Source organism: Coregonus clupeaformis, chromosome 37, assembly GCF_020615455.1.
Source record: "Coregonus clupeaformis isolate EN_2021a chromosome 37, ASM2061545v1, whole genome shotgun sequence".
In the NCBI taxonomy this organism is placed as follows: Eukaryota; Metazoa; Chordata; class Actinopteri; order Salmoniformes; family Salmonidae; genus Coregonus; species Coregonus clupeaformis.
In genome coordinates this window covers 13,091,034-13,103,198 of record NC_059228.1, presented here as the reverse complement: position 1 = coordinate 13,103,198, position 12,165 = coordinate 13,091,034, and the positions used below count along the sequence as shown (strand labels likewise).

The 12,165-nt window shown below is 42.9% G+C and overlaps 1 protein-coding gene across 1 annotated transcript in view; it reads left to right on the top strand.

Moving 5' to 3' along the window:
• The first annotated feature begins 307 nt into the window (after positions 1–307).
• The window catches only part of LOC121553276 (LIM domain-binding protein 3), a 72,885-nt gene continuing 61,027 nt past the window's right edge, over positions 308–12,165 (top strand). The window contains exon 1 of the mRNA XM_045211465.1: positions 308–642. Coding sequence (XP_045067400.1) covers positions 547–642 — 96 coding nt within the window. The 5' untranslated portion in view covers positions 308–546. The remainder of the gene's footprint in view (positions 643–12,165) is intronic.

Genomic DNA, 12,165 nt, shown 5'->3' with positions numbered 1-12,165 from the left:
GAGGTGTGAGGAGACACAGTTTTGGGAAGACCCTAGTCTGGAGTTAGGGGGGTCTAGAAAAATCTGTTGGCCTAGGAAGAGGCTATATTAGCCCTGTGAATCATGGCAGGCCTGGCATACTGGGTGTTCCCTTACATGCCATATAAGGGACCCCCCCCCCACACTGCCACTGTGCTATTGCTTTCTGCAGAGGGGTGACTATTCTTAGGCTGTCACTTCAGCTCATCTAAGCAGGCAAGACCTCTCTTCCTCTGGCTCTCTACTCTCTTCTGTCCATCTTTCTCTTATTATTTAAAAAGGGGTGGGCTTGAATTACGTATTTGTCTGTGGCTGTACTGGGTTGGTTTTTCATTTGCTGTACTCCCAGTCTCACTTGACATTTCAGGGAGATATTGTATCTTTTTTTTGTCCTCCACTTTAATTTTTTTACACCTTTTTTCTGCTTTCAGAGGCTACTTGGCTCCTGCCCCACCACCTCTACCTCAATTTTTGGACACCACCTTGGAGGAAGATTAAACCATCCAAGCAATCAAAGCCTTTGGAAGAATGAGTACCTACAACATTTCTCTGAGTGGGCCGGCCCCATGGGGCTTCCGATTGCAGGGAGGCAAGGACTTCAACATGCCCCTGACCATCTCCAGGGTAAGAGCTTGATTCATCCAATTCAGAGTACAATTATCCATACTTTGTACACACATGAAGATATTTATACATCCCATATCCCATTTGTCTTTTGACCAATGAGATTATCCTTTTGTCTTGCATTAAGCTTGAATCTCATTGTTGTGGTTTATTTAATGGTCAGTGCTTAAAGCAGTCACCCAACCCTTGTATGACATCAAATATTGAATTACTGCTACAGTACTAGTACAGTACTTGTAGGTGTGTTGTTGTTAAACATGGTGGGCCTTTTTGGGAAGTTTGGTTGATTGATAGATTGTTTGGGATGCAGTGTTATTACAGTAGTTTCAATACGTTGTGTCATTGGTTGGTATCATTGTGTGGTATTTGAAAATCCAGTGCGAGAGCTTGGCCATTGCTAAAGTCTGAGAATATGCTTTGTTGTGTTCACCTTTTACTGTAGTAGTGTGTTCACCTTACACATTGTAAAGGCCCTGCATAAAATGATGGTAAAACTCTGCCATGTAAACATAAAAGATGAAATAGGTGGATGGTGAGAATGTAGACTTGTGTATTTTCAGACTGGAATCATGGCATGGCATATATAGTTACTTCAGTTGTTACTCCAGGTGTGGTTATGCTTTTTGTATGTTGCGTTTGTGCTGTCGTGACCCAATATGTGAGTTCATTGCCCTTTCCTCTCCAAAACTGAAAATAGATATTTGGATTTGTCACCCTGTAACTTTGAGGTGTCAAGGTGGAATTCCCCACTTTATTTTAGTACTGCAAGTAAAATAGGTCTTTTGGCCTGAATATCACAAGTTCTTTTCTGGGAAGGAGAAATATATTTTATATGAACATCTCTTCTAAGAACATAAATCTATCAATGCTCTTAGAAGAGATATTTGTAGAAGAGATATTTCTTAGAAGAAAAGAGAGGAAGCGCTGGAATAATAGTATGAGTCTGGTATGTGTTCCTGAAGCATGTGTGTTCATAACGGGTGCATCTTTTGGATATATGGTCCTCTGTAGCTCAATTGGTAGAGCATGGCGCTTGTAACGCCAGGGTAGTGGGTTCGATCCCCGGGACCACCCATACGTAAAAATGTATGCACACATGACTGTAAGTCACTTTGGATAAAAGCGTCTGCTAAATCGCAAATTATATTATATACAGTGGGGAAAAAAAGTATTTAGTCAGCCACCAATTGTGCAAGTTCTCCCACTTAAAAAGATGAGAGAGGCCTGTAATTTTCATCATAGGTACACGTCAACTATGACAGACAAAATGAGCATTTTTTTCTCCAGAAAATCACATTGTAGGATTTTTTATGAATTTATTTGCAAATTATGGTGGAAAATAAGTATTTGGTCAATAAAAAAAAGTTTCTCAATACTTTGTTATATACCCTTTGTTGGCAATGACACAGGTCAAATGTTTTCTGTAAGTCTTTACAAGGTTTTCACACACTGTTGCTGGTATTTTGGCCCATTCCTCCATGCAGATCTCCTCTAGAGCAGTGATGTTTTGGGGCTGTCGCTGGGCAACACGGACTTTCAACTCCCTCCAAAGATTTTCTATGGGGTTGAGATCTGGAGACTGGCTAGGCCACTCCAGGACCTTGAAATGCTTCTTACGAAGCCACTCCTTCGTTGCCCGGGCGGTGTGTTTGGGATCATTGTCATGCTGAAAGACCCAGCCACGTTTCCTCTTCAATGCCCTTGCTGATGGAAGGAGGTTTTCACTCAAAATCTCACGATACATGGCCCCATTCATTCTTTCCTTTACACAGATCAGTCGTCCTGGTCCCTTTGCAGAAAAACAGCCCCAAAGCATGATGTTTCCACCCCCATGCTTCAGAGTAGGTATGGTGTTCTTTGGATGCAACTCAGCATTCTTTGTCCTCCAAACACGACGAGTTGAGTTTTTACCAAAAAGTTATATTTTGGTTTCATCTGACCATATGACATTCTCCCAATCCTCTTCTGGATCATCCAAATGCACTCTAGCAAACTTCAGACGGGCCTGGACATGTACTGGCTTAAGCAAGGGGACTCGTCTTGCACTGCAGGATTTGAGTCCCTGGCGGCGTAGTGTGTTACTGATGGTAGGCTTTGTTACTTTGGTCCCAGCTCTCTGCAGGTCATTCACTAGGTCACCCCGTGTGGTTCTGGGATTTTTGCTCACCGTTCTTGTGATCATTTTGACCCCACAGGGTGAGATCTTGCGTGGAGCCCCAGATCGAGGGAGATTATCAGTGGTCTTGTATGTCTTCCATTTCCTAATAATTGCTCCCACAGTTGATTTCTTCAAACCAAGCTGCTTACCTATTGCAGATTCAGTCTCCCCAGCCTGGTGCAGGTCTACAATTTTGTTTCTGGTGTCCTTTGACAGCTCTTTGGTCTTGGCCATAGTGGAGTTTGGAGTGTGACTGTTTGATGTTGTGGACAGGTGTCTTTTATACTGATAACAAGTTCAAACAGGTGCCATTAATACAGGTAACGAGTGGAGGACAGAGGAGCCTCTTAAAGAAGAAGTTACAGGTATGTGAGAGCCAGAAATCTTGCTTGTTTGTAGGTGACCAAATACTTATTTTCCACCATAATTTGCAAATAAATTCATTAAAAATCCTACAATGTGATTTTCTGGAAAAAAAAATCTCAATTTGTCTGTCATAGTTGACGTGTACCTATGATGAAAATTACAGGCGTCTCATCTTTTTAAGTGGGAGAACTTGCACAATTGGTGGCTGACTAAATACTTTTTTTCCCCACTGTATGTGCATAACTCACTTGTAGATTACCTTTACAGTATGTTAGGACTGGTGCCTGTAAATGTTAGTGTGTGTGGATGGGTCCTTTGCTATTCCTAGGCCCCAGGTGAGGAAAGTCTCTCCACTCAGTTGTGTGACTCGCTGGCATTAGAGGAACCTGAGGGTGGAGAGACTAGAGGCATGTAAAAAGACCCAGGGCTGTCAGACAGTGGCAGTTGGACGTGCTCCACACTGAAAGGATTCAATGGCATTCCATCGCCCATCCACACATACATTGTGGCCACAGAACAATGTTCACTGGATAGGCTCTCCCTTTATCCTTCTACGGTGACGAACACTCCCTGTCATGGACTGGTTTTCAGCACCCACACCACAGAATAGAAAGATGCACAGCCAGATACCGTGCCTGTCAAAGTAATATGTCTCTGTCTTGTTAATGAGGTTTATTGTACACATCAGAGAGGCAGAAGTTGGCAAGGAGGATGCAGTTATTTCCAAATCAACCTATAGCCCCTTCTCCTTACTTGCTCTGAAAGGATTGGAGAAGTGTAATCCACACAGTAAAAAGTCTACCTACTGTAGCATTTCAAAGGGCAAAGTAGTATAGCTATCACTATTGTTAATACAGTCCTTTCAGATCTACAGGAAGTGCATGGAGATAGGAGCAAGTGGTCCATTTGGAATTGGGGCGTAAGTGTAGCCTCAGCACGCAATAACTTTTATTTCAATAAGCCTTTAGAACTGGTTGTTGAATACCTTACTGTACAGTCTTGTATAGAGGAGGCCTGCAAGCTGGACTCTCCAGTCTGCAGCCCAGGAGCACCAGGCCCAGTCACTCAGCACTCTAACAGGTGGAGAGAAACTTCCGCCTGCCTAGAGCTGCTGCTCCCTCCTATAAATAGTTTCTGTCCCACCGGTGGACAATGCTGTTTGTTTGGGCGGTCCATGACTGCTGTCTTTTTTTTTTTTCCAGAGCCAGGTGTGACAGAGAGAGAGAATGTGTGTAGTGTTGTAGCCTACATACTGTATGATAGAGGAGAGGGAAGTTAGAGGGGTGGGGGATTGGGTTGGGTTGTTAAATTGCTGATGACCAAGCTGCTGCTGGTGTCACTCACATGTGACGGCCTGGACTGCACAACCTCAGCCCTGTACACACATACTGCACGGCTACTGTGGTGGTTCCAATTACCCATGTCATGTTACAGTATATCTGTGATATAGCTAGCTACATAAGATCTAGCACTGTGAGACAGATCCCCAGGGACAAGGCTGGATTATGGCTGTAAAAAGAAGTGTTGTAAGGTGCTCTGTGTGCAGTACATCTCAAGTGACTGAGATTAAAATATCTGCTGCTAAATCTGAAACATTATGATAGTTAAAGGGATTCTCCGGTACTTTTGTATACTTTTTAGCCAGTAGTTCTGAAAGTAGCGCTCACGAGCCAAAAGTGGTCCCCGAAAATTGCGTACTATGTCGCATATGTGCAGATATGTGCACCACGTCATTGCTCTCTTTCGCTCTGCTATGGATGAATCATGTGCATCTTGCTAGCTGTCACTTACAGTGGGGAGAACAAGTATTTGATACACTGCCGATTTTGCAGGTTTTCCTACTTACAAAGCATGTAGAGGTCTGCAATTTTTATCATAGGTACACTTCAACTGTGAGAGACGGAATCTAAAACAAAAATCCTGAAAAACACATTGTATGATTTTTAAGTAATTAATTTGCATTTTATTGCATGACATAAGTATTTGATCACCTACCAACCAGTAAGAATTCCGGCTCTCACAGACCTGTTAGTTTTTCTTTAAGAAGCCCTCCTGTTCTCCACTCATTACCTGTATTAACTGCACCTGTTTGAACTCGTTACCTGTATAAAAGAAACCTGTCCACACACTCAATGAAACAAACTCCAACCTCTCCACAATGGCCAAGACCAGAGAGCTGTGTAAGGACATCAGGGATAAAATTGTAGACCTGCACAAGGCTGGGATGGGCTACAGGACAATAGGTAAGCAGCTTGGTGAGAAGGCTACAACTGTTGGCGCAATTATTAGAAAATGGAAGAAGTTCAAGATGACGGTCAATCACCCTCGGTCTGGGGCTCCATGCAAGATCTCACCTCGTGGGGCATCAATGATCATGAGGAAGGTGAGGGATCAGCCCAGAACTACACAGCAGGACCTGGTCAATGACCTGAAGAGAGCTGGGACCACAGTCTCAAAGAAAACCATTAATAACACACTACGCCGTCATGGATTAAAATCCTGCAGCGCACGCAAGGTCCCCCTGCTCAAGCCAGCGCATGTCCAGGCCCGTCTGAAGTTTGCCAATGACCATCTGGATGATCCAGAGGAGGAATAGGAGAAGGTCATTTGGTCTGATGAAACAAAAATTGAGCTTTTTGGTCTAAACTCCACTCGCCGTGTTTGGAGGAAGAAGAAGGATGAGTACAACCCCAAGAACACCATCCCAACCGTGAAGCATGGAGGTGGAAACATCATTCTTTGGGGATGCTTTTCTGCAAAGGGGACAGGACGACTGCACCGTATTGAGGGGAGGATGGATGGGGCCATGTATCGCGAGATCTTGGCCAACAACCCCTTTCCCTCAGTAAGAGCATTAAAGATGGGTCGTGGCTGGGTCTTCCAGCATGACAACGACCCGAAACGCACAGCCAGGGCAACTAAGGAGTGGCTCCGTAAGAAGCATCTCAAGGTCCTGGAGTGGCCTAGCCAGTCTCCAGACCTGAACCCAATAGAACATCTTTGTAGGGAGCTGAAAGTCCGTATTGCCCAGCGACAGCCCCGAAACCTGAAGGATCTGGAGAAGGTCTGTATGGAGGAGTGGGCCAAAATCCCTGCTGCAGTGTGTGCAAACCTGGTCAAGACCTACAGGAAATGTATGATCTCTGTAATTGCAAACAAAGGTTTCTGTACCAAATATTAAGTTCTGCTTTTCTGATGTATCAAATACTTATGTCATGCAATAAAATGCAAATTAATTACTTAAAAATCATACAATGTGATTTTCTGCATTTTTGTTTTAGATTCCGTCTCTCACAGTTGAAGTGTAACTATGATAAAAATTACAGACCTCTACATGCTTTGTAAGTAGGAAAACCTGCAAAATCGGCAGTGTATCAAATACTTGTTCTCCCCACTGTATATGGCGAGGGGCTGAAGCTCATTGGTTGAACTCTAATGGCTAGGGGGCTTGCCCACGTAGGGGGGAAAATTGAGGGAAAATGGCGCAGTACAGCATCCAGAGAAATGGTTGCTTTAAAACTAGAGGTTTTGTGGCTAATTTAGGGAAGACGGTAATTGTGCTCATATATTATGCATATATTACCACACATTGACACATCCAGCCCAAAGCGGGAGGTTTGACAAATACTTAATAGTCGCAAGTGTTCCGGAGCATGTCTTAAGGCTATAGGTCTGGCTTTGGGTATACTGCAACAGGTTTTAAGAGATCTCTCTAACTTTATACACTCAATTAGTATTTGGTAGCATTGCCTTTAAATTGTTTAACTTGGGTCAATTGTTTCGGGTAGCCTTCCACAAGCTTCCCACAATAAGTTGGGTGAATTTTGGCCCATTCCTCCTAACAGAGCTGGTGTAACTGAGTCAGGTTTCTAGGCCTCCTTGCTCACACACGCTTTTTCAGTTTTGCCCACAACTTTGGAAGTAGGATTCAGGTCAGGGCTTTGTGATGGCCACTCCAATAACTTGACTTTGTTGTCCTTAAGCCATTTTGCCACAACTTTGGAAGTATGCTTGGGGTCATTGTCCATTTGGAAGACCCATTTGCGACCAAGCTTTAACTTCCTGACTGATGTCTTGAGATGTTGCTTCAATATGTCCACATAAGTTTCCTTCCTTATGATGCCATCTATTTTGTGAAGTGCACCAGTCCCTCCTGCAGCAAAGCACCCCCACAGCATGATGCTGCCACCCCTTGCTTCACGGTTGGGATGGTGTTCTTCGGCTTGCAAGCAACCCCCTTTTTCCTCCAAACATAACGAAGGTCATTATGGCCAAACAGTTCTATTTGTGTTTCATCAGACCAGAGGACATTTCTCCAAGAAGTACGATCTTTGTCCCCATGTGCAGTAGCAAACCGTAGTCTGGCTTTTTTATGGCGGTTTTGGAGCAGTGGCTTCTTCCTTGCTGAGCGGCCTTTCAGGTTATGTCGATATAGGACTCGTTTTACTGTGGATATAGATACTTTTGTACCTGTTTCCTCCAGCATCTTCACAAGGTCCTTTGCTGTTGTTCTGGGATTTATTTGCACTTTTCGCACCAAAGTACGTTCATCTCTAGGAGACAGAACGCGTCTCCTTCCTGAGCGGTATGACGGCTGCGTGGTCCCATGGGGTTTATACTTGCGTACTATTGTTTGTACAGATGAACGTGGTACTTTCAGGCGTTTGGAAATTGCTCCCAAGGATGAACCAGACTTGTGGAGGTCAACAATTTTCTTTCTGAGGTCTTGGCTGATTTCTTTAGATTTTCCCATGATGTCAAGCAAAGAGGCACTGAGTTTGAAGGTAGGCCTTGAAATACATCCACAGGTACACCTCCAATTGACTCAAATTATGTCAATTAGCCTATCAGAAGCTCCTAAAGCCATGACATCATTTTCTGGAATTTTCCAAGCTGTTTAAAGGCACAGTCAACTTAGTGTATGTAAACTTCTCACCCACTGGAATTGTGATACAGTGAATTATAAGTGAAATAATCTGTCTGTAAACAATTGTTGGGAAAAATTACTTGTGTCATGCACAAAGTAGAAGTCCTAACTGACTAGCCAAAACTATAGTTTGTTAACAAGAAATTTGTGGAGTGATTGAGAAACGAGTTTTAATGACTCCAACCTAAGTGTATGTAAACTTCGGACTTTAACTGTGTGTGGGAACTCCTTCAAGACTGTTGGACAAGCATTCCAGGTGAAGCTGGTTGAGAGAATGCCAAGATTGTGCAAAGCTGTCATAAAGGCAAAGGGTGGCTATTTGAAGAATTTGTTTAACACTTTTTTGGTTACTACATGATTCCATATTTGTTATTTCATAGTTTTGATGTCTTCACTATTATTCTAAAATGTTGAAAATATTAAAAATAAAGAAAAACCTTTGAATGAGTGGCTGTGTCCAAACTTTTGACAGGTTCTGTGGTATGTATGTATGTATGTATGTATGTATGTATGTATGTATGTATGTATGGGCTTGTGTAAGATATTAATTAGGTTCATTCACCTTCGCCTGTGAAATGATAATTGGCTCAGGTATAAAGCAATTGAGCTCAGTCTGTTGCCTAAGATACCATGTACAGCAATGGAACAAGTCAACCCCGGTGGTTTGTTTCAAGTGAAATGTTTACAATTCATTGATACCCCTGGAATTGTAGATATCTACATTAGATAATGGCCCCTGTCTCATAGAGGCGATAACAACCATGTAGACCAGGGGTGTCGAACTCAGTTTGCCCCAGGGGATGCATTCGGTCTTCAATGAGGTTCCTTGCCATCAAAATATACCAAACATAGCCCTCTATCTATCGTTTTTGGAATTGTTGATGCTCCCTGACTGTCTAATGATTATTAGCGAGCTGGACAATCAAGAAACTTTATGAATATAGGTCCATTATCATTTCTACACAGTTTCAATTAATTACAAAATAAGTACTCAAACCACCCGCAGGCCAGATTGGAGCCCCCGGGCCGTGAATTTGACACCCCTGGTGTAGACTTTGAAATATATTTATGTGGGATTATGTGGAGGTGAAACCAGGAGTGATGCTAAAGCAGATAGCATATGGAAAGCATGAACTTGAAACCCTGCTGTAATATCAAGCAGCAGACTGTGAGTTTGGGATGAAAATAAATCTTGTTGGAGGAGAGGCCTTTCAAAAAATATTTCCTCCGTTTTCAAGTGGGGCACTTAATTTATCCACATTCCAAAGTCCGTCCTGGCTGTCTTGCATGTGACTTGGCTTCTTTATGTGAGAAAAATCAGCTGCTGTCTGTCGTCCTCAAAAAACCGACTGATCTCAAGGTTCTTCGGATGTGTGCGTCACCATTTATTGGTTTATAAACTGCCCATATTTATGAGGGAGCACTGTGACATTTCCTTTTAATATTGGACTGCCATTATAAACTAATATGGCCTTCATAAGATGTCTGAGGGAAATGTCAGCAAGGAGATCCACCAACTCTGAATACAAAATGTGTACCTAGCAAACCTCTGGAGTCCAGTAAGGAGAATAGCACTGTATTGAGTGCCACATGCACGACAGCTGGTTGTGATATGGTCCTTTCTATTCTGCCTTGCCTGTTAGGACACCTTGGCTCGCAACAATTCATGTTATCAAGAAGTTTATGGGATTCAGGAAAGTGATTTAAAAAAAATTGCATTTATTTGAGCTCCTTCAACTGCCCTCCCATATAGCCTCAGAAGATCAAGTTTTACAATGGGCTGTAATCTGATCTGTAATAATCCTTTAAGGAAATTCCGTTTGCAGTTTGTGGCCTCAGCCGTGTCATGCTGCTATTAAAATGTGTCTCCTCTCCTCCCCAGGGCAGTGGCCTAAGTTGTTGAGTTGAGTGTCGTCTTACTTTACGAGGGGAGGGCTGGTTATCCAACACAGGAGGGCTTGTGTGACAGTTTTTTAGTCAACACTTCTTGGCTCTAGTATGTAGCGGTAAAGTGGTAATTCCTTACGGCCTTTGGTCTGGCTGTGAGATTTGCTATTGACAGATGAACACAAATCCCCTTGAGTGGATACGGGTGATTATGTTCTTTCTGTTTGAGTGTCGGCCTGAGACTGAGGGGAAATGGGGCCATGCTTTCAAACTTTTGAGTCATTGCCTCATACACTGATCCTCAGGTTGGGTATGTGACCCTGTCTGTGACGAGATGGATTTAACGAGCTGATTCATTTATTCAAATCAGTAAATACATTACATTACATTACATCATCCATCAATAAACACGTCTAATTATCATAACGTAGGCTAAATGCAACCTTGTGTGAAGGTGAAGTACATCATGTTTATAATGCTATTCTACTAGATATTGCCTGTCTGTTTTACCCTTGGACCGCTGAGTTGTAAACCTTGTAGAGCGTCGGCCTTGTAGATTTGACATAAATCAGTGTGATACACGACAGACTTGAATACTGTACCTGTCTTAGAACCAGCAGACAAGGCTCACCCTCTAAACCCATCTGGTGTACATTAGATAATCTTCTCCCCTTGCCCCCAGGATTTAACAAGGTCTGCTTGATGCAGTTTGTATCCTTTCAATTGACTGTGCGGTCTGAATTCCTCCGACTTCTCCGAATCCATACGGAAATAAGGGGCTTTAAGTATAGTTTTATGGGCCGTATCGTCCTCCCCAGTTAAATTCCCTCTTCCTATCAATCAAGCTTGCTGCAACTCTAAATAAAGATGTAACCTATAATGCAGAGTAGTGTACACAGTAACAACTATTAGCAAGGGGCCTATGTCCAGTACATCTCACTACCATAGTACATGGTCTATAGTATACATTGGTGCCGTGTTATCCCCCCCCCCCACACACACACACATACAGTAGCATATTGAAGATTGAGGTCCTGAGCAGTCAGTAGGCTGCTGACTCAGTCTGATAATGTGGCTGTTAAATTAGCCCTGGTCTCACAGGCCTCTGCATTCCAGCACCTCCCCCCCCCTCCAGGCCTGTGGTATGAGAGCCAGTGACGGGGGCTGCTGACAGGCAAGGCTGTTTTTAGCAAGCAGCTGAATGTCAGGGCAGATTGTGAGGGCTATGTATACCAGCAGTGCTCACCTCCACCCCTGCAGGGGTCAGGGGACCGGGTTAGGACTTTGAGCCTGGGGTTCCCACTAACTCAGCCTCTCTTAGCTGTCCATTGGTGTCAACAGTGGGTTAATGTGTCTTGAAACTTATGATGGCAGTGTTCTGATGGTGTTTAATTGATGTTACTGAGAGGTAATCTGGACTGTTGACCTGTGAAAGCAGTCAGGCTTTCCCAAGGCAGACTAGGACTGCTGGGTAGAGCAGGGCGGGGTGTGGGGGATAGGATATCGGGTCACCCTCATTCTTTTCACACTTGTTAGCAGAAACTAACTCAAGCTTCGAGTCTTCAAGTATGTGGCTTGTAAAATTACACATATTTTGGACAAATTAAACACTTATTCTATGTAAATGTGGTGTAGACCTTATTTTCCCCTGAAATTAATACCATACTAGCAAAAGACCAAAAGTGTTTGCCTCTTTATAAACCTGTTGTTAATGTATGTAAAAGCATTGGGTGTATTTTCGAAACTTCAGAATGATCTTGTGAAACAGCAGTTTGAATTAATAAGTAATTAAATAAATGTGTAGGGGAAATATTGATTAATCAAATCAGAAGTTCTGTATACAGTGTCATGATAGTGGACAAACCCATAATTAATTAATAATTAATCAAACCATGATCTGATTAAGCGATTACATCATGGCAGTGGCAGGCCAGTGAGGCTGTGATACAAGAGTGTGTGGTCTCATTTCAGTCTATCTATAGCTGTTTGGCTGGCAATCACTTTTTCTTTAGTTAGCTACTGGATTTCTGACTCTCTTTGCTGATTTCCCTCTTTATTTCTCTCTCTCTCTCTCTCAATTCAAAGGGCTTTATTGGCATGGGAAACATGTTTACATTGCCAAAGCAAGTGAAATAGATAATATAAAAAATGAACAGTAAAAATTACACTCATAAAAGTTCCAAAG